Source organism: Staurois parvus, unplaced genomic scaffold (genome assembly GCF_062004578.1).
Source record: "Staurois parvus isolate SC_StPar_1 unplaced genomic scaffold, SC_StPar_1.0 ptg000332l, whole genome shotgun sequence".
Classification (NCBI taxonomy): Eukaryota; Metazoa; Chordata; class Amphibia; order Anura; family Ranidae; genus Staurois; species Staurois parvus.
The window spans coordinates 255,283-278,971 of record NW_028318128.1 but is presented as its reverse complement, the minus strand read 5'-3'; the positions used below and the strand labels follow the sequence as shown (position 1 = coordinate 278,971).

General features: G+C 42.6%; 1 protein-coding gene across 3 annotated transcripts in view; it reads left to right on the top strand.

Moving 5' to 3' along the window:
* The window catches only part of ABL2 (ABL proto-oncogene 2, non-receptor tyrosine kinase), an 87,241-nt gene that overhangs the window by 50,331 nt on the left and 13,221 nt on the right, over positions 1-23,689 (top strand). Inside the window, exons 1-2 of one of the 3 annotated variants that reach the window (XM_089683972.1) lie at positions 13,598-13,755; positions 23,282-23,452. In XM_089683972.1, the coding sequence (XP_089540098.1) occupies positions 13,644-13,755; positions 23,282-23,452 (283 nt within the window). In that variant the 5' untranslated portion in view covers positions 13,598-13,643. Of the gene's footprint in view, positions 1-13,597; positions 13,756-23,281; positions 23,453-23,689 lie in introns of those variants that run through there. The other 2 variants (XM_089683971.1, XM_089683970.1) reach the window with 2 other exon arrangements.

Here is a 23,689-nt window from a genome sequence, read left to right as displayed (position 1 = left end):
GTGAACCTACATCATGCATTCAAAGGAGCTGTCCATGCAAGTGAAACAGGCCATCGTAAGGCTTCAAAAACAAAACAAATCCATCAGAGAGTTAGCAGCAACATTAGGAGTGGCCAAATCAACAGTTTGGTATATTCTGAGGAAAGAAGAATGCACTGGTGAGCTCAGCAACATAAAAAAGCATGTACGTCCACGGAAGGCAACAGTGGTGGATGATCGCTGGATTCTCTCTAGGGTAAAGAAAAACCCATTCACAACATCCAGACAAGTGAAGGACACTCTCCAGGAGGTGGACGTATCATTGTCAAAATCCACAATCAAGAGAAGACTTCATGAGAGCAAATACAGAGGGTTCACCACAAGGTGCAAACCATTCATAAGCCTGAAGAATAGAAAAGCCAGACTAGACTTTACCAAAAAACATCTAAAAAAGCCAGACCAGTTCTGGAAAAGCATTCTTTGGACGGATGAAGCTAAGATTAATCTGTACCAGAATGACCAGAAGAAAAAAGTGTGGAGAAGGCTTGAAACAGCTCATGATCCAAAGCACACAACATGTAAAACATGGTGGAGGCAGTGTGATGGCATGAGCTTCCTGTGGCACTGGGTCATTGGTGTTTGATGTGACAGAAGCAGCCAGATTCTGCAGTGTTTAGAGATATGTCAGCTCAGATTCAGCCAAATGCAGCAAAGTTGATTGGACGGCACTTCACAGTACAAATGGACAATGATCCAAAACACCGCAAAAGCAACCCAGGAGTTTTTGAAGGAAAAGAAGTGGAATATTCTGCAATCACCCGATCTCAGCCCAATTTGAGTATGATTTTAAGAAAGACCCACAAAGAACTGAAGACAGCTACAGTTAGAGCCTGGCAAAGCATCAGAAAGGAGGAAACCTAGTCTCTGGTAATGTCCATGGGTTCCAGACTACAGGCAGTCATTGCCAGTAAAGGATTCTACAGATATTAAATGCACATTTTATTTATGATTATATTCATTTGTCCAATTACATTTGAGCCCCTGAAAATGGAGGGACTGTATAAAAATGGTTGCAGTTCCTAAAATTTGTACTTGATATTTATGTTCAACCTCTTGAATTAAAGCTGAAAGTCTGCACTAATTAATTTTGGATGGTTTCATTTTTAATTTATTCTGGTGGCATAGAGTCAAACGTATGAAAATTGTGCCCGTGTCCAAATATATATGGACCTAACTGTATGTAGGTATAGATTTTCAGTTGCAGCATTGTGCGCCACACACCTCCTGTATTATAAGCATAGAACTTCTTAAATGATGTAATAACTGACCTTTGTGTGCATTCGTTAATATTAGAGGTGAAATCAGTTATTTGGAATGTGCAGCCATCAGTGTTTTTTTTTTTTTTTGGTCATGTTTACATACACCCCAGTGCCATTTGAATAGGGTGCTATTTTAATTGCAATGAATGGACTATAATTAGTATTAAGACGAATAAGAGGCATGCAAAGAAAAATACTTCCAAATACCAGGCGCCAGCAGTTAAATGTTAGGAAACCTGGTTCCCATGATTTGTTGTGTCCAGTAGCTGAAAGGTTATCTGTTTCCTGCTGGATTCCTATTATCCCCATTGTGTGACAGTGGCGGTTAGTGGTGGTTCCCAGAGGCAGAGTAATGATGACAATCACCCTTTTTATCCAGATGATTGCTCAGCTGCAATTGTGCCTTTTTACCGTCTCTTGTTCCTTTAGCTTTGTTTCTTTTGTTGAACACATAGGCTATGTATCTTAGTTGTACCAAAAAACACAACATAAATTTTGCCAAAATCAATGGACATTTACAATAGCATTTGCTGGCTGTGCGGCTTGTAATACAATTGCTTCACAGTGATAAATTCTGCAAATGTCAATGGAAGTAACATGGCTTTTACACTTATGCAAAACACATGGCAGAATGGTGCTCTGCTCCCTGCTTCATTTGCATTGTTTTTTTTTTTCTTTTGATTGTGTAAGGCCTCATTCACACTTGCGTAGTTATGTGTAGGGCTGTCTTTGCCTGCATGGGATTCACAGGTATTCCGTATGTGGGCAGTCCAATTCTTGTCTATCAAAATGCAACGACTGCATGGACATGGCTGCTGCTCCCTATTTGACTGCCTTGTGGGTGCACATCCACACCGTGCGCGTTTGAGGGGACACATGCCTCACAAAAATGGAAAATATGGTAAAATGTCCCACCATTTGTATTGATTTTGCCAATATCCCATATAGTAAAGACCAAGAAAAAATTTAAAGATATCCCCCTGGACTTTGTATGGCAAAGAACACAGTGAGTATACAAAGTATAAAACAGTAAATGTTTATTACAAATTGTCTCAGTAAAACGAACCTGAAGAGTCAGTAAAGTTAGGTTGCAATACAATAGTTCATAGTTCACATACAAAAACATACACAGTGTGCATAAGACCTGACAGTCTATAATACATCAACTGACAAATGGGCTAACAACCCAAAAGAGCTTGTACAGTGATACTGTCCAGACATATCCAACGCATTTCGGAACTCATGTTTTCTTCTTCAGGGAATAAGTATGTCCGGTCTAAAACATAAAGTATCAAATAGATGTGAACAACATAATACATAGTATCACTTTATAAATATGGGAGTAAAAGCCGATTACTCAAGCACTTACAAATTATCCCACATCGAATAACGATTGACAAATATTTGTATCAAATTGAATGAGGATGCTCTAAAAGTGTCACGTCAGAGAGAGGGCAGTCAGGGACGCCCTGATGGACCATCCACCAGCAAGGACCACATTACAGCAGCCAATGAGGGGATCCAAAGAGTATAATCGAGGCCATAAATGGTAAAAAAAAATCTACTATTTGTTATTTATCACAAAGGGGTAATCTACTATATAGCTCAAATGCATGAATTATTAATGTAGGGGCTCAATTCAAATATACAATATAGTAATCAATAGCCTAGTAAGTCCGACCCGGGTAAAGATTGCAAAGATCACATATGTGAGCCTATATCTAAACAGACCCACCCCACTAGAAAGAGCATAAAAGGATATTATAGAATATCCCCCAATGGTATCCCTGTGCTATCACATGGAGCCACCTCATGATTATCCAAGAGAGAGAAAAATATGAAACGGCTAGTATAAATAGTGGTGAGCTGATGCTCATAGGCCAATGGCTGATTGCCTATGTTTGGCGCCAAATATAATTTAGAATTAAATTCTCTCCCTGTGTTGTTGCAAATGGCGGTCCTCTGGCCCCGCGAGCATGAGGTGCTGCCCCACCCACCCACATGCTGATGCCACGCACATGTGCCCAACCAGCCACAGCCTCCACATAGGGAGCAGGGCACTGCCCATCCACCCAGCAGCCCAGGAAATCCCAAGGCACAATGACCCCACATGGGGGGAGGGCAAACTACAAATGCCCAGAGCCATGGCTGGATAACAAAAAGCCCCCCCCCCAGATAATATACTGAGGGGGGTGATGGGTGGTAACACCGCTAGCGCCCCTCATGGGCCATCCCCAGACAATCAACGGAAGCATCCACCTTACAATATCAGTAATTCATAATAATGGCACAAATGGTACATACAAAATATTTGGGTAGAAAAGGAGAACATCAGAAAAAAAAAGACATAAAAACCGCAAAAAAATGTTGCATGAATAACACAATGAAATAAGAGTAAATAGAAGATTACAAATCCTTTTCCCAGCCCCAGAGCGAAAACCAAAATGGTTTGAAATTGAAAGCCTGATTTGAGGCCAGGTGGATTGGTGGCATTAAGTTGGTAAATCCACCTTAGCTCCTGCTGTAGGAGGGTCTTTAGGGTCCCCCCTCGAGTATGTTTTTGTATGTGAACTATTGTACTGCAACCTAACTTTATTGAATCTTCTGATTTCGTGTTATCGACACGATTTTTTGTAATAAACATTTACTGTTTCATACTTTTGTGTACTCACTGTGTTCTTTGCCATACAAAGTCCCAGGGGGATATCTTTACATTTTTTCTATGCCTCACAAAGATGGTGCTATGCACAGATGTAGGCATATGTATGCTCATGTGAATGAGGACCAAAGGTCACACACTCAAATGCATGTAATGGAGTATATTAAATGTGTGTGTATAGTGTAACAAAGTCCATGGGCCAAATTTATAAAGCCGTGAATGTGACTTCCATTAATCAATCACTGACTCCATTAAAAACACATGTACCTGTAAGATTCACACGCAGTGAACGTTTGATGGACATCAGATTTATTGATTTGATGCCTCCAGGTGTAAGCCAGTTTCACACTGTTATGCAGTTAACCCATGTACAGTTGCAAGAAAAAGTATGTGAACCCCTTGGGATTACGTGGAGTTTTGCATGAATTGGGCATAAAATGTGCTCTGAACGTCATCTAAGTCACAACAATAGAAGAACACAGTCTGCTGAACATAATACTACACAAACATTAGATGTTGCCATGGTTTAATTGCACATACATGTAAACATTCACAGTGCAGGGAGGAAAAAGTATGTGAGGCCCTAGCTTAATGACTTCTCCCAGAGCTAATTGGAGCCAGGAGTGAGCCAACCTTGACTCCAATCAGTGTGATGATATTGGATGTGTTGCTGACAGCTGTCCTGCCCTTAAAAAACACACACCTGTTTTGGGTTTACTGGTTTCAAGAAGCACTGTCTGATGTGAACCATGCCTCGCAGAAAAGAGCTCTCAGAAGACCTACGATCAAGAATTGTTGACTTGCATGAAGCTGAAAGGGTTACAAAAGTATCTCCAAAAGCCTTGATGTTCATGTGTCCACGGTAAGACAGACTGTCTACAAATGGAGAAAGTTTAGCACTGTTGCTACTCTCCCTAGGTATGGTCGTCCTGTAAAAATGACTGCAAGAGCACAGCGCAGAATGCTGCATGAGGTAAAGAAGAATCCCAGAGTGTCAGCTAAAGACCTACAGAAATCTCTGGCACATGCTAACATTTTTGTTGACACATCTACAATAAGGAAAACATTAAACAAGAATGGAGTACATGGGAGGACACCATGGAGGAAGTCATTGCTGTCCAAAAAGAATATTGCAGCACGTTTGAAGTTTGCAAAAGAGCACCTGGATGTTCCACAGCACTACTGGCAAAATATACTGTGGACAGATGAAACCAAGATTGAGTTGTTTGGGAAGAACACACAACACTATGTGTGGAGAAAAAAAGGCACAGCACACCAACATCAAAACCTCATCCCCACTGTAAAACATGGTGGAGGGAGCATCATGGTTTGGGGCTGCTTTGCTGCCTCAGGGCCTGGACGGATTGTTGTCCATTGATGGGAAAATGAATTCCAGAGTTTATCAAGAAATTTTGCAGGAAAACGTACGACCATCTGTCTGCCAACTGAAGCTCCGCAGAGGATGGGTGATGCAACAGGACAATGACCCAAAGCATACAAGTAATTCAACAAAACAATGGCTGCAGCAGCACAGAATACGCCTTCTGGAGTGGCCCAGTCAGAGTCCTGACCTCAACCCGATTTGAAATGCTGTGGCATGACCTTAAGAGAGCAATTCACACCAGACATCCCAAGAATATTGCTACACTGAACAGAACAGAAGCATGGAGCCTTACTGGGTTTCACCTGCCTCGCTGATTCTGGAGAGATACAGCGTCATGATCTTGAGCAGTAGTAGAATACCGAATGGCTGTGTTAATTATTAGAATAGATCCGTCACCTACCCATTGCAGCACAGAGCTATGATGATGTAAGTAGCATTTTATGCTGCTTGGATCCTACATAACCTGTATGTAGGTATTTGAGGGAGGTGCATTGTGCTGCTGAGCATCTGGATGTGTTAGAGCCCCTCTTCTGCTTTTACATAGCACAGAAACATCTGATTGCGTTGCTAAAAAATATTCTTTTCAGATCCACTATAATACCTTCACTTATTGCATATGGCTAGTTTAAATCTGGTTTTGAGATCAGTTAATCTCAGTTTTTCATTGGCCAGGGGAGACATTTGGGGTCTAATAGACCCCTGGTGTCTCCATAAAGAGGTCAGCTGCCCATTGCTTTCACATAGGGGGATTGTTAATCCCCTTGTGACGGCAATAAAATTAAAAGAAGTCTGGCTTTTATTTTTTTTTTTTCCCCCCTATTATACTTACCTAGGTGGTCTGATGCTACATCTGTCCCCCATAGGCTCTAAGGGTGAGAATTCAGCGATCACATGACTGCTGATCGCTGCGTTCTCACCGCCGCTCTGAGCAGAGAGCGGTGACTGTCAGTTGGCACTCTCTGCTGCCCCCCTGGAGCACTGAGCTGTGGAGGGGAAGTGAGCGGCAGGTGCCACTCTAGATTCAGGGGGATCCCGACTTTGAAGTTGGAATCTTTCAACAGCCTGGACGGGCTGAGTGACGTCAGCCAACAGCAGGCTTCAACCCGCTGTCAGCTGAAAATGGGTCACAGGAGTACAGAACAAACTGCACTGGAGATGTACAGCCAAAAGAACTAAGATCAAAATAAATTATCAAAGAATTTAAAAGCTCCCCCCATCACCCTCTGTACACACCTAATGCTAGGGCATGAACGTCTATGTAAACCTAAATTGTGCCTCATGTGAGAGGTATCCCTGCGATTGTCGGAGTGAGAGTAATAATTCTAGTACCATAATTCATCGTTCACTCTAAACTGATGACCTGTAAACGCCTTGAAAGTGTTTTCTATGGAGCATTTCAGCACTATAGCTCATTTCATGAGCACATGCAGTTTTTTTTTTAATTTTTTTTTTTTTTTTTTTGTATCTACGTGATGAAATTCCAACTTTTATATTTTACCAAAACATTGGGTATTATATTGTGTTTGCACTAAATTCATTTTAGTGTGTATTTGTTTGTTTTTTTCCTTCTCCTGAAAATGTTTGTTTGATGAACAGCTGTCCAATTATTGAGTGACAGTAAAAATTAAACTGCCACCATTTTACTCTCCAGGGTCTCTGTTTTTAGAAATAATAGTTTATAATAATTTCTAGCAAAAATGCAGATTTTAACGTGGAAAAAATTGCCCTGGTAGAAGAGTGGTTGGTTGTAAAGCCTCAAGGTTTTTTACCTTCATGCATTTTATGTGTGAAGGTAAAAACCTTTGTGTGCAGCAGCCCCCCCTAATACCTGAGCCCAATACCAATGCAGCAATGTCCACAGAGCCTCGGTTCTCCTGGGACTCTCACTCCTGATTGGCTGAGGCAGCAGCGGAAGCTATTGGCTCCCACGTCTGTCAGTCACAGCCAGTGAGCCATTCAGGAGAGGGAGGGGGCAGGGCTGAGCCTTGGCTCTGTGTGTGTGAATGGACACCCAGAGCCACGGCTTGGGAGTGCGCCTGCTCGGGTGCCCCCCATAGCAAGATGTTTGCTGTGGGGCCAAGAGCACTGGTGGGAGACCTGAGAAGAGAAGGATCAGAGCTGCTCTGTGCAAAACCACTCCACACAGCAGTTAAATATGACATGCTTGTTATACTTACCTGGCTGTCAATCACAGCCAGTGAGCCCATGAGGATAGAGAGGGGGCAAGGCCGAGCCGTGGCCTAACCATCAGGAATGCAATCCTAAAATATGCCATGCAGCCATCCTAGTGTCACTTATATATTTATTAAGCGGATGGACTGTTATGCATTTTAAATTGCTTCTTAAAAGACCAAAACACACACATTTATGAAATATTAGGGTGTATTTAAACCCAAAAACAATGATTTACCATATTGTAGATTATTAGTGTAGATGCGGTGACTGTATTAGTTTTCTGTGTTCAGGCTGGTGTATTCTGTGTTCGGGCTGGTGTATTCTGTGTTCGGGCTGGTGTTTTCTGTGTTCGGGCTGGTGTATTCTGTGTTCGGGCTGGTGTTTTCTGTGTTCGGGCTGGTGTATTCTGTGTTCGGGCTGGTGTATTCTGTGTTCGGGCTGGTGTATTCTGTGTTCGGGCTGGTGTTTTCTGTGTTCGGGCTGGTGTTTTCTGTGTTCGGGCTGGTGTTTTCTGTGTTCGGGCTGGTGTATTCTGTGTTCGGGCTGGTGTATTCTGTGTTCGGGCTGGTGTTTTCTGCGTTCGGGCTGGTGTTTTCTGCGTCCGGGCTGGAGTTTTCTGCGTCCGGGCTGGAGTTTTCTGCGTTCGGGCCGGAGTTTTCTGCGTTCGGGCTGGAGTTTTCTGCGTTCGGGCTGGAGTTTTCTGCGTTCGGGCTGGAGTTTTCTGCGTTCGGGCTGGAGTTTTCTGCGTTCGGGCTGGAGTTTTCTGCGTTCGGGTTGGAGTTTTCTGCGTTCGGGCCGGTGGTTTCTGCGTTCGGGCCGGTGTTTTAAACAAGTACAGGTAATACCTGCTGTTCTTACGGGAAATTCAATGTCTGATTTCCTTTGAGCCTGAAAGAGCCTGCCTGATTGGATACAAATTGAAGGCGTTTAGGGTTGGCCACATATTATGTGTTTTTTTGGTAAATCCAAAGAAAAATTGTACAAGAAAATTGTATAATATATGGCCCACTTGTGTTGACCGTTTCACCTGTCTGTGTCCCTCTCCCTTCTTTGTCCCCCTTTATTTCCTGCCCTTTTTTTGGGCAACTTTGAGGACCATACACTATACAATTTGATTGTACAATCTCGTTTTTCCATCATCTGTGTAGTGCAAGGGCCTGCCTGATTTAATACAAATCAAATGGGTTTTTAAGCTGGCTATACACTGAGCAAAATTTAGCAGGGACTGGCTGAATTCCATTTAAAAAATAGATTTTTCCTAAAGGCACCAGGTCATTGAAAATCTGCACAAGCTGTGACTGTTTCAATGACTTCAGGAGTTTACACACATCCTACACATGGAGTCCCTGCTGTCAGAATACAATGGAGCAGCAGGGAGAATTCCTCCATCCACCTTTTTTTCCTTTCCTTTTATTAACTCTCTGGCTGATCAACAAAAGATCCATCCATTACCAGCTTTAGAGTACAGATCCCTGATGATTGTCATGGGTTGCCTGAACATGGTTGCAGGCCACACCCAGGTAACCCTTTAATTGCCAACCTACTAAAGCTGTGCCTGTGAGTACTGAAGTTGGAAGGGTAGCCTGACAGCCAGGCGGCCGGCATTTTCATTAGGAGAATTCTCTGTTTTTTCTCCTGAACGGTTTACTTTAGAGTCAATTTAGATCTGACCAGCCCTGCTTGACCATGACAGAATGTTGATGACTTCTTGGCTGTGACAGTGGCTTTGTCTCGGCCAGTTGCTGCATGCCTGTTGCATGGGTGTTTCCCAGTGACAGCTGTGTTATAGGGGGGGGGGGGGGGGGGGTGAGGATGGACACACATGCAGCCATCCAGCATCATTGTGCCAAACCAGCTGTTGTCTGTCTGTCCCGGAAGTGTGGGCTGCCTCTGCCTTACTGACAAATGGAAGCTTTGCAGTGCCAGCAAGACCGACTTACGCAACGATTTCCAGGCACCCAGCCTTGTAAAAAGGAAAGTGGAAGTTAATGTGGATCATTCTGCATAAGGAGAGTAGAAGATCATTCATATCCAACACAAACCTGTGTGACATCTTTTAATGGCTTCTTGCTTATATTAATGGAAACCTGTCCTGAAAGATATGGTCATTGCTTTTGCTGACCACTACCTGAAAATGCCACTTGCCTGGCTGATTCCAGCAATGAGTGACCATATTTGAATATGCACTCATTTTAATGGTACTGAGAAAAAGCCTGCCTAAGGCAGGCCATAGACGGGCCGTTTATCGGCCGAATTGTCAGCCGATAAATGAAAAATCGGTTGGCCCCGTTGCCGATGCAGCCACCAATGTCCACGAAAGACAACTGTTTTATGTGGATTTTCCAGCATGACCGATACAAATAAATGAGGAGATCTGCGGAAAAACAGCCAACGGGCTGGCTGCACTAACGGCATGATTATCGGCCGGTTTTTCATGCGGATGAAAATTCGGCTGATAAACGACCCGTCTATGGCCTGCATTATTGTAGTCATCAAATCATCCAGTCAAAGCTTGTTTGAGTTTTCTGCTCTCCTCTCTCTGATCCCAGGGTCTATCTCTAAGGACTCTATCACAGCCTGCACACTCCACCACCCTTCCTTTTTTTTCTTTTTTTTTATTCAGCTGAACAGGAATTTTCTATTACAATACTGCGCCAGGACTGTGTACCAAGCATATAGCTTGTGGTTGAGGCATAGCCGCATTCATTTGTATTGGTTGTGTTTGGCAGTGGTACTGCCTTCCAATCGTGACATGCTATTTAATTTTTTGTTGAGACGCAAAGCATCGCCAGCACAGTGGCTAAATGGTTAGCACTTCCACCCAGGGGTGTATTTACCACAAGGCATTTGCCTAGGGTGGCATTTTTCAGGGGGGCAGCACTGATGGAAGAAGGGAGGGAAGAAGGCACCACACACACGGCATGGGGTCTAGGTGAGATCTGAGGGAGGCTGTGGACTGCTTGACGATGTATGCAGAGCCCCACTCTCATTCCCAGGGATGTCTGGAGCTGTGAAGGTGAGTGTCTGCTCTCTCTTGATGGGGGTTTGTGGGGTATGTGCTGGCCAGTGTATGGGGGTGCAGTGGTAGTGGAAAGCTCTCCTGGGTGGGGTGGGGGGGGGGGGGGCAAAAGTCAGTTTGGTCAATGACAGGCTCTCTCTGTGGGGGGGGTGTTTATTGGTGTCAGGCTCTTTCTGCGGAAGGGGGGTGTTAGGAGCCAATTTTGGTGTTGCCTATGGCAGCACAAAGCTTTAAATACACCACTGCTTCCACCTGGCAGTACTAGGGTCGTTGGTTCGATTTCCAACCACAGCACCACCTGCCTGGAGTTTGCATGTTCTCCCTGTGCCTGTGTGTGTTTCCTCCGGGTTCTCCGGTTTCCTCCCACACTCCAAACACCTGCTGGTAGGTTAATTGGATCCTGTCTAAATTGGCCCTAGTATGTGTATGAATGTAAGTTAGGGACCTTAGATTGTACACCCCTTGAGGGTTAGGGACTGATGTGAATGTTCAATATATATGTAAAGTGATGCGTAAATTGCCGGTGCTATATAAGTTCCTGAAATAAATTAATAAATAAAAATATGTTCCACTTCCTCCAGCTGCCTTTGCACAGTTCAGGTGGTTAGGGTGGGAGGGGGGAAATCTGTGTAAAAACGCAGATGAACCACTTGTTTTTACCACCCCTTCGTCACTTGAGTCAAGGAGACCTAAAGCAAAAAAAAGGATTTTTATTAAAGGGCACCAGGTCATTGAAAATTTACACAAGCTCTGACTGTTTCAATGACTTCAGGAGTTTACACATATCCAACGCATGGAAGAACTCGCAGCTTCCCTTCTTGACAGGTTCACGACATATCTGGCTGCATGGGGTTTGCTTGGGCTCTACCTGAATTTGAGCATTACTGAACACTTAATTATGCCTTTAGGGCTCATTCACCTGGGAAAAATGCTACGTTTAGATGCTTAGATTTGTGCACGTCTAAACACAGCACTACAGTAATCAGTGAGTCCATACACACAGCTGTGCCTACCTGGGAAAATGTGCGCTGCGTTTAGATTTGCAGAAAAATAGGACACCTCTTTGTGGGACCACACAGATCTGAAGGTTTCACACACATAAATGCATCTAAGGCTATGATCACACCTATGCAAGTTGCGTTTGAGCCGTTTCTGCATTGCGTTTTTTTTTTTCTTTTTTCTTTTTTTCTTTTTTTTTTTTTTTCTTTTTTTTTTTGTTGCTAGAAAGATTTTAAATGCAGCAAAAACACAATACATGCTTTTCTGCAGCGTTTCCATTGAAGTCTATAGAACCAAAAACTCAACTTTTTGTGTTCAAAAAAAGTCCCTGACCCTTCCCAAAAACGCACCGGGTGAAAATGTGCAGATGTGAACATGTCCCATAAGAGATCATGTTAAAGGGACTGGACTGCGTTCTGCAAAACTCTGTAGAAACCGTTTAGGTGGCAACCTATTTACACGTTCTTGCCAAATGTATAGCCATTCGTTGGAATGAAATGAGAACTGTATACGTCTAAATGCTGTAGACTTGTAAACGTGTCCAACCTTGAGTACTGTAAATGCCTATTTTCTGCAGAATCTTCTGCCAGCAAGAACCTGCGTTCATGCAGAAGATACTCATATGTGCATGTGAATGGACCCTTAAGCTGGCCATACATTAAACCGTTTTTAATACAGTTTCTGTACAATCTCCTTTAGATTTAGATTTACCTTCAACTATGTAGTGCAAGGGCCTGCCTGATTGGATACAAATGGAAAGTGTTTAGGGTTGGCCTCATGTTATGTGGTTTTTGGTAAATCTAAAGAAAAATTGTACCAGAAAATTGTATAATGTATGGCCAGCTTTACTCATCTTGGGTTGTTGGTTTCCCCTGTCCGGGCCCCTCTCCCTTCTCTGTCCCCCTTTATTTCCTGCCTTTTTTTTTGGCAAACTTTAAGATGACCATACACTATGCAATTTGTACAATCTCATTTGTTTCTATTGTCTGTAGTGCAAGGGCCTGTCTGATTTAATACAAATCAAATGGGTATTTAAGCTGGCTATACACTGAGCAAAATTTAACAGGGACTGGTTGAATTCCATTCTGTATGTGGGCTGTTCATGCTCAGCAGAAGTCGATCCTTTGATTGTCTTCTTTCGAAAGAACCTAAAAACTGCTTGTCAATCAGCTGATCGGTTTATTCTGACGGTAGCTGGTCCCGCTGTCAGAATACAATGTCTCAGCAAGGCATTTCTTCATCCACCTAGTTTGTGTGGATGGAGGAATCTGTGCCCACTTGCTGAATGGGGAAAAAAAATCATGTATAGCCAGCTTTAGGTTGTACTAATAATACATATTTTGGTAAATGTAAAGATTTAGAGATTGTACAATCTGATTGTACAGTGTATGGCCAGCTTTAAGCTGACTGTACATTATACAATTTTCTTATTCAAATTCCTTTAGATTTTCCTTCAACTATGTAGTGCAAGGGCCTGCCTGATAGCATTCTAATGGAAAGTGTTTAGGTTTGACCGCATATCATGTGGTTTTGGTAAATCTAAATTGTACAAGAAATTGGTATAATGTATGGCCAGCCTTGCTCTGCTTAACACCAGCCAGTGTGTACATCTTGATGTGATCATGATTGTTCTCATGCCTTCTCTACGTTGTATACAATAAAAGGTTCAACAAACTTGTACTCTTTAAAAAAAAAATAAAAATAAAAAAGTTTCAGAGATTCTTTCATGTCGGAGAACACACTCCTTTTAGGTATATTACTTTATTACTGGAATTGTTATGAGAAGATATCTGCAGGTGTATCTGCATCCTCGTCTTTACCCAATCTATTGACTTGCCCACCCATTTTTGGGAAAGTTTAAGACTTTTTTTTTGTTTGTTTTTTTTGTTCCTCATCTCAGATCACTTCTCTCTTCCTTCACTTTTCACAGCAACTGGTGTTAGCAGGCACTGCTTGTAATGTGACTCCAGACCGCTGTGTCCGTCTCCACCCGTCCCCTCCCAGCCCTTCAAATTCCTGTGCCGTGCCAGTGCAGTAGTCATTCTTGTCAGTAGGTACACTGAGCATTGATGCCACATTGCTAACTGCTATACCAGCTCTTCATCGGTCATGATACTTGGCCCAGTCCTGGCCTCTCCTAATGCTTTACATCGGAAGAGGCACATGATCAATCCACCGCTTCGGGAGCGAGCCCTCCGGCGAAATGTCTTCTATAGCCCTGGTAAGGTCTGATGGATCTGGGGTCCGTGACTCTTTCATGTACACATGCAGGGCGAGAATGAATCGAGAGACATGAGACGTCAACTTACTTTTTGTTTTGCTCATATCTCTTAGATGGTTGCATCTGTTACACTGTAGTTAGGTTCCGTTACTACATACATGTATATACACATGCACATATGAATATAACAGGTGTAATCGCTTTTGGTTTTATTGTAGAACTAACATTTCATTTACATAACTTTTTCTCCGGCTATGAATTATGTGTTAAAGAAGGCAAATCGCTTCTGGGGATGTAAACTGAACAAAAACTTAGTTTGATGGTACATTTTCTGGTTAGCCATACACATATGTGGGTGGTCTTGGTGTCCCGGCACTATCCATCTTTACTTGGGCTTGGCATCTGCTGGCAGTATACATACAAGCTTGGCAAGTTTTTGTTTATATGCTGCAGACAGCCTTTCTCAACCTTTTTAACATTACAGAACCCTTTGAAATAAATTTATGGTCTTGGGGAACCCCTGATGATAATTTATTTACAGCTCACAGTACATTAGCATGATGGTCAGTGGCAAGAATGTTCTTTTCATTTGTGTTCAGTGGGAAGCATGCTCCTTACATTTGTGTTCAGTGGGAAGAATGTTCCTTACATTTGTGTTCATTGGGAAGAATGCTCCTTACATTTGTGTTCAGTGGGAAGAATGTTCCTTACATTTGTGTTCAGTAGGAAGAATGCTCCTTACATTTGTGTTCAGTGGGAAGAATGTTCCTTACATTTGTGTTCAGTAGGAAGAATGCTCCTTACTTTTTGTGTTCAGTAGGAAGAATGCTTCTTGCTTTTTGTGTTCAGTGGGAAGAATGTTCCCTACATTGGTGGTCAGAAAGAAGAATGTTCTTTAAATTTTTAGTCAGTGGAAAGAATGTTCCTTGTGTTGGTGGCCAGTGGGAAGAATATTCCTTACTTTTTAGTCAGTGGGAAGAATGTTTCTCACATCAGTGGGAAGAATGCACTTTACATTGGTATTTAAATAAAAGAATGGTCCTTCCATTGGGGGTCAGTGGGAAGGGTGGTCCTTCCATTGGGGGTCAGTGGGAAGGGTGGTCCTTCCATTGGCGGTCAGTGGCAAGGGTGGTCCTTACATTGGCAGTCAGTGGCAAGGGTGGTCCTTACATTGGCAGTCAGTGGCAAGGGTGGTCCTTCCATTGGCGGTCGGTGGGAAGGGTGGTCCTTCCATTGGCGGTCAGTGGGAAGGGTGGTCCTTCCATTGGCGGTCAGTGGGAAGGGTGGTCCTTCCATTGGCGGTCAGTGGGAAGGGTGGTCCTTCCATTGGCGGTCAGTGGGAAGGGTGGTCCTTCCATTGGCGGTCAGTGGAAGGGTGGTCCTTCCATTGGCGGTCAGTGGAAGGGTGGTCCTTCCATTGGCGGTCAGTGGGAAGGGTGGGCCTTCCATTGGCGGTCAGTGGGAAGGGTGGGCCTTCCATTGGCGGTCAGTGGGAAGGGTGGGCCTTCCATTGCAGGAGTGTGGAAATGTTTAAAAAAACTGCTTGTCCATAGACTAAATCTGGATCTCACCCTACTTTGTCCCTCATGACAATCTACATGTCCTGATAAAAAGGAAGAAAAATTTTTGCCAGGATGGAAAATATGAAGATGTATAGAGGTGAGGGCTGGTATAGGCCGTACTCTCAGTGGTTTATATGAGGACAGATATCGATGAGATCTCTGTTCCCTGTACAGTGGTCTTCCCATGACTACCAGGCATTCCCCCACTCTACATTTGGGTACATGGCAGAGAATGGACTAAAACTCCCAGCATCCGTGGAGCAGCCGGTGCGATGTACTCTCTCCATGGTGACCGGACTTCACCATGCACACTAGCTCAGCAGTACTGTGCTGGGAGAGGGGGGGGCTCCAGTGACAGATCCTCATCGTATAGACCCAGACCTGGGGGGTACTGCCAGGAGGAGGAGAAGCTCCGGGGACATGCTGTACACCAGAGTGGGACAGCCGGTGGAAGGCAGTGCGAGTGAGGGGGCGTCCCTTCCCGCTACTTGTAAAATGATCCTGCAGCTGGTTAGCCACTTGGATTGCTTTTACAAGAGAGCTGACCTTGGTTGGCTCTAAACCCTGATGCTTTAGCACAGCAGGTCTAAATGTGAACATAAAACCCCTCTTGCCCAGCGCCTGGAACTGCATTACCAGGGAGTCAGGTGATAGGAATTGCACATCCCTGCATTTGTATTCAATGGGAGGAATGCTCCTTACATTGCTGCTGAGTTGGAAAAATGTCCCTTACTTTGGTCAGCGGGAGGAATGCTCATTACATTTGTGGTCTATGAGAAGAATTACAGAAGACTAAAAAAAAAATAATTGGTGACAGTGGTTACTTATTTGAGGACAGAAAAGGCACCCCTGGGGACCCCCGGACCTCTGGAGACTGCTGTAAAGAGGACTGCAGAACTGCTAATTCAGTAGCAGTATTCCACAACTGTCATTTGTTCTTACATGAGCTGTTTTACAAAAATGTTTCTGTAACAAGCTTTCAGTATAACCACTTATTTGGGATTTTTAAATCCTCTTGCTCAAGCAATGATATGCAGCTTCCTATTGCCAGAGGTTCATTTTTTCAACACTTCACAAAGCTACAGCCTTTCTTCTTACTCTGCTAAACTATAAATGTCTTTTAAAGAACAGAAAAAAAATCTCCATTGGCATGAACACCCCCTGCTGTTTAAGTTATTAAAGAATATGTGAACCCTTAGCTCGTAAAACAACCCATTCAGATTAAAATAGCTCTGTGTGTGTATTAAATAAGTGATCATATAATCTCTGGTTTCATCTGTATAAGGGGTTTGGAGAGGTGGGGATGGAGAGAAACAGCAGAATACTGATCTTCCCATTGAATGTATGTGTGTGTGTATATATATATATATATATATATATATATATATATATATATATATATAAATTTTTTAAATAAGTGATCATATAATCTCCGTTTTCATCTGTATAAGGGGTTTGAAGATAAACATCAGAATACTGATCTTCCCGTTGAATGGCAGTACAGGGGGGCGTGACAGCACAAGTCTTGGCTATTGGTGGACAGGCAGGATGTTCTCCCAGCACAGCCAAAAAAATGACCATACTGGGATGGATGTGCTCTCATGCCTAGCATGGTCAGTTTGCAAAAGGAAAGCAGAGGGATTGGCAGGATCACCAGGTATTTCACACAAAGGAAGCAATACAAAGAGAACAGAATACTTTTCATGGTACAACAGACACATCAGGAATATGAAATGTTGGGGTAACGTTCTTTAAAGAGCAGTGTTTTACAGGAACGCTGTCCAAAGATCTGTCAAGATGAGCAAAGCTGCATAACCCATAGCGACCACAGTTTAGTTAATTGAAGTCATTGCTGTGAAGCATGTTCTCTTAATTGGGTTCCATCTGTTTCTGCACATGCTGTATGGTGAATTAACCCTCTGGTGAGAGAAAAAAAAATCCTGAGATTGTTACCAGCGTATAGTTGTAGCAAAACAAAATTTGAACTTTTATTTGCCTTCACGTAATCTGTGCTATGTTTTGGGGTCACGGAGTACCCCTCCAGGATGCCTGAGGAAAGGGTCTTCAGATGGTCCCAAAACGTTGCGCACATTCTGGGGTGATGAATAAAAGTTCAAACCTCATTTTTCTACAATTGTGTGTTGGTTATAATCTCTTGATCTTCTGGCTATGATTGATGGTGCCATCCACCAGTCCACCTCCGCACCCACCTTCGTCGATGGTGTATGGCTGAAAGGTGTGCATTGGTTCTTGGTAATTCTTTCCTGGGCGAAATACACATTCTGCAGATGCCAACTGCCTCTTTGTTAGGCTGACCCTGCTTCTTCCACACTTTGTCAGTAACCCAGAACAAGCATGTGCAAAAAGACTTCTGATAGACATACTTTAAGGTCAGTGACTTCATATTAAAGCCAGTGGGTCAGTTTAACAGCCAAGCACATGGCATTTTCAGGAGGAAGTCAACATTAGGCAGCCCCATATTCAATTTTTAGACCATTTTTTTTTTCTCCTCCATTAAAGCATCTGTTCTCTAGTCCATTGAATGTGCCTGTGCTTGTTTCATTACATAGCAGTATGGATGCCAATTACTGTTCTTTAATTTGGATTCTATTATCATTGGTGGAGCCCCTTACTGTTATCTTCTGGTCTCCCTCCAGACCTAACTTTTGTTTGGGTGTTCTTTGATTTATGGGATCAGCCTCACCATATTATTATTATGATTATTATTATTATACAGGATTTTTATAGCGCCAACAGTTTGCGCAGCTTTACAAAATGAAGGTAGATATTACAGCTACAATACAATTTGGTACAAGAGGAAACAGAGGGCCCGGCTCGTTAGAGCTCACAATCTAGGAGGAAGGGTTGAGTGATACAAAAGGCAATAGCCGTAGCAATTTGGCTTGATTAGACCATCATTCGCAGTATTCTATTATTATTATTATTATTATTATTATTATTATACAGAAATAAAGTGATTGCAGACCCTCACCTTGTAAAACAACCCGTTCCGTTTAAAATAAAAATGAAAGGCAAAACATTTGTGTATACATAAAAAAAAAAAAAAGTATTTTATAATTTTTTTATTTTCCCTTTTTCTATAAGTGATCACATTCCCTCTGTTCTCAGCTGCATAAGAGCTGGGGGAGGAGAAGCAGCAGTACAGTGATCTTCCCAATGAATGGCTGTGCAGGGGGGGGGGGGGGGGGGGGAGTGTCGGAGAAAGTCTGATCATTGGAGGAGAGCAGGCTGAGTTCCCAGCACAGCTAGAGAACTGACCATGCTTTGTACTCATGCTTAGTGTGGTCAGTTTCTAATAGGAATGCAGAGCAGAGGGACTGGCAGGAACACCAGAGCAGGGGCGGACTGACCATTCGAGCACCCAGGCACTGCCCGAGGGCCCAGGGTCAGTAGGGGGCCCCATGAAATGCCCCTGGTACTTTTTTTTTTTTTAAATAAACTTTTTTTGGGTGTGCTTATAGTGTGGGCAAGGACACAGGGGCCCCCATGAGTTGTCAGTCCACCCCTGCAGCAGACATTTCACACAAAGGAAGCAATACAAAAGGACAGTATACTTTTTCATACAAGTACATGGTACAGCAGGTACATATCAGGAACAATAGGAAATCTTAGCACCTCCTATGTATGCATTCTGAGATTGTTTCATTAGTGAGAAGGAAGGGCACCAGTAGAACGTCTTTACTCTAGACTCTATTACCATTAGTGTGGTGCCCTTACTGCTGTATACTGTTTTTTCTGTTTGTTTTATGAGCACAGACTCACTGAAGCAATACAGATTGATTAATTAGAGCAGCCTTTCTCAACCAGTGTGCCTTGAGGTTTCTTCAGGGGTGCCTTGGCAAAATTTCTAAAAATTGCCCAAAACTTGTTTACAAGCCAGCGGATGGAACAAACCTGCCTTTTAGTTATACAAAGCCACAGGTTGTCATTGTGCACCATTATGACCTTCTAGCCGCCGGCGTCCTGACAACCAATGACATCAGTTGATAAGCAGGATGTCAGCTGCCTGCACAGCATCCTAGTTTGACCCTCCCCTGCCCCTCTCCATCAGTGCTGGGGTCACATTAGCTCAGTGATGGAGAAAAACTGAGGGAGAAGAGAAACATTGGAATACTAGTCAGTACCAGTGTGCAGAAGTGTATTTGCTTTGGAAGAATAAATCCCCTCTAATGTTGGGTGTCCTACATGTGTGGGTGTTGCTGAGTTATATAAAACTATTAGAATAGTTTTTCACATTTTAGAATGGGGTGCCTCAATATTGTCAATAGCTTTAAAGGGTGCCTTGGGATTGTCCATCATTTAAAGGGTGCCTCGGGACTGTCCATTTTAAAGGATGCCTCGGGACTGTCCATCATTTAAAGGGTGCCTCGGGACTGTCCATTTAAAGGGTGCCTTGACTGAAAAAAGGTTGAGAAACACTGAATTAGACCATCATTAATTGTACTGGGCATAAACAATAGGAGATCTTGGCATCTCTGATAAATGCATTCTGGGCTTGTATATCAGAACAGTGACCATTCCGGCTGGATGCAGAGGAGATCCATTGGCCACTAATCCAGTCTGGTTTCTAGATTGCATGTGCAGGCTTCAAGGTGCACCCAGCCATCATTTCAATGTCAGTGGGCAGCCAGTGACAGCAATATGTTCTGTCAAATGCAGAATTATTTTCTGTTCTATTTACATCTGAACGTTCTGGGTATTGTTGTCTTTACCGGATCACATGCAAGTCTTATTTAAATGGCTTTGCAACATAAGCCTTGAGCGTCTATTTTTGTGGTCCAGAATGCTCATAAACAATAAACGTATTCAAGGAATGGTCTGGCTGGTTGAAATCATGCAGGTCTTGATTATTTTAGAAGATGACACACGTCCTGTCTATAATTGGCACTAAACATGGGTGAAGTCATATTGGAAATAGGCCGTGTCTAGTGGTCAGTGAAGGAGTCTAGAAACCTGGGGTCTTGTTCTCTGGCTTTCTGCATAACCTATTTTTACCGTGGTGTCTTATTCTCGGCTCCTCCAGCGTCTGTCTCTTACACAACATTGCTGCCCTCTTTTAGCCTCCAGACTCCCGGACCGAGTTTGCACTGAGGGATTCCCTGAATTTCAGAGCTGTTAAATCTCTAGGTCTGGAAGTCATGTCCCTCAGGCCTAGGGTCACCTCAGACTTCTAGTCTTCCCAAGGGCATCTGTGCTGTGGTAGACCATGGACCTCGTCTTTTGAAAAATGTTATCTGGCTATAGGTTCAGGGTAATAACTCATACATGAAAGTTTCTTCGCACTTGTAGGATCAAAGACCACTATTTGAGCTTGCCTGATCAAACAGAACAGATCAAACACTGTTTTGTAAACCGGCTCTCCACACTATATGGCCATCTTAAATTACTGAAGTTTTGATGTTTCTGACTAATCTTTTCTGGTCATGTTTGCAAGTTTAAAGTGTCTCCCCTTTTTTGTTTCCTTCTAAGAAATTTGATAGCTAAAGGTTTAGGCCTCCTTATATGTACAGCACATACCTGTATTTAAAGTGGATCTTTCACCATTTACTACACCCTTCCTTCCAGCTCTCTATTACACAATTGTAAACAATTTTCATGTTCTGTGATTTGTATTTAGTTTGTTTTTACTCCTCTACCCTCCCATTTATCTAAGCCTGCAGGTCTGTAAGTACTGAAGTATTGCAAGATTTGCACCTGCATAGATTTTATCTATGCATGTGCAAAATTTTGGGATACTTTGGCACTTATGATCTGAAGTTTTCTGTGATGTGAATATTTCAGGAGGCACGTTGATGTAAAAAATGAGATTGTGGGAGAGTGCAGGAGTAAGAACAAATTATGGGAAGCCATAGACGGTGCAAATTTCTTTTTCTGCAATTACGGGTTGACGGGAATTCCTTCCACCAAGCCATTGTGTTCTGCCAGCAGGCAAAGCCGTCCCCGCCAGAAGAAAGTGATTATTGCTAGTGGCTATAACTACTGCTTGCGATAATCGCATGTAAAATCCGACAGGCTGGTTGTACCAAATTGATCGATCTATGAACTTGAGTACGTTTCAGCCTGCCCATAAATGGTTAGAATCTTGGCCGCTTTTCCTGTTGAACCGGCTGAGATTTGAACCATCTATGGTTGGCTTATATACAAATCACAGAACATGAAGATTGTTTGTTTGCAATTGTAATAGAGAAGGGGGAGGAAGGGAATAACTAAGTGTAGTAAATGGTGATGGGTCCACTTTAAATGTGCTGTACATATGAAAACTTTCAGATTTCAAATTTCTTAGTGATTGTGTAATTAAGAGGTGGGAGAAAGGAAATGATCATAAATTCTTGTACACATGAGCCTAAAATTGTCCACTTTCCTGCTGACTTTCGGCATATGTGTACAGCTGTCTGCTCTACAGAAGGCGGTCTCATGATCTGCTCGTGTCGAACAGACATTCTGGAAAACCAGCATCTGATCAGCGATTGCAGCCAATGGTGTGTACTGATGGGAGGTGGTCCTGTCAGAATACAATAGCACAGCAGGGGAGATTGCTGCACTAGCATCACTTGTGTTGGTAAGGCGATCTCTCGTTTTTGGGTTTGTTTTTTTGGGGGGGTTCGTTCAGTCTGCTGGGTTGCACAGAACAAAACGAAAAAAAAAGACAAGTGTGTGTACCCAGCTTTTAGTACAGTGAACGTTAAAGATCCACTTTAGATGCAGTGTACTAAGACATTTGTGTTCTACATGGAAGACTTTGGATCTTTTTATTTTTTACTCAATATCTTGGGGTTATTTTGGTATTTCTAGGATTGTTATGTTAAAACTTATGGTCCAAAACACCACTAACAACCTGTGATAATGAATTCATATTTGAGGACATATCAACATTAAAACTGAACTCTAGGTATGATCTTTTAATGGATAGTTACATTGATCCAGCTTGTCACAATGTAAGTATGCATGCTTGAAGGGCTGCTGGAGAAGCTGACAATCACTGTAGTAGCTGGTGCTGCTACAATCACAGCTGCCATCTTCTGGGTCCCCCAGCTTCCCCTCTGCACACTGACCATAGGGGGTCAGTCACTTGGCCAGTGCCACCAATAATAGAATGCCTTTTATCCCTTTTACTTCCTGTCCTGGATACACAAAAGGAAGTGAGAGGAAAAGTTTTGACTTTAAATACTTCAAAGGGGAACATAAGCGTTAAAAAAAAACAAAAAAAAAAAAAAACATTATTGCATTTATTGCAGAAGAGATTCTATGCGTCTTTTGCTATAAATGCTTCTCACCTGCCTGCTAGCAAATTTATTTAGAATGTACACTTCTGCACATGTGCAGATTAGTGTACATTCAAGGCACACCTTGGTGCCAGGGTAAAGGAGCTCCCCTGTACATGTGGAGGAGGTCTGTCTTCCCAGACTGTCACATTTAAGATTGCTGAAGACACTAGGTGAAAATGTCTGTGCAAACCAGGATCACATCCTCAGGGGGGAGAAAGTCCTGTAGACTTTTAATTCCTCTTTAAATCTAGAATTACCTTTTTATCTTTTTCATATGTCCAGTTTGACTGGCTGTTGCACTGTTAAATGACCAGGGACTTCACTGCTTGGTCCATCACCCTTACTACTGCTAGAAATTTTAGAAAATAAATGACACAATTCACTCTCTTGTCAGTAATAATGTTTTTTTCCCACTGTGGTGTTACTGTGATAATATTGAAATGGTTAAATTTGCCACTGATGAAAGAGTAGCAAGTCCACAAACATAAACCTGAAATGATGGAGTTATTGCATTATTTTAGTGTTTGTCACTTTGTCTCTTATCTCGTTAATAAGGGAGTGTTGTGTTTTCTGAGTATTTATTCTATAAATGTCATATCATTTCATACCTGAAAGTGTGGATAAGATCAAGGGATTCCTTATCAACCCACCCACTAATTTCCTTTTTTTTTCCGCCAGAAGCCTTGCACCGTCCTTATGGCAGTGACTCAGAACCTCAAGCACTCAATGAAGCCATCCGCTGGAGCTCCAAGGAGAACCTGCTCGGAGCCACAGAAAGTGACCCCAACCTCTTTCTTGCTCTTTATGATTTTGTGGCTAGTGGAGACAATACCCTGAGCATTACAAAAGGTAATAGAATAAATGCAGAACTTCTCAACTGGTTTTTTGTTTTTTTGTATTACAGGTACTTGTGTAGCACCGTCTATTTATGTAGTGCTTTACAATCTATATATATATATATATATATATATATATATATATATATATATATTTTAAAAATGTGTGTTTTTATGTGCGTATGTTTTGGGTTTTTTTTCCTTGTATTTTTTTTTTTCTCTCCTTTTTGTACAACGCATGTCATATTGT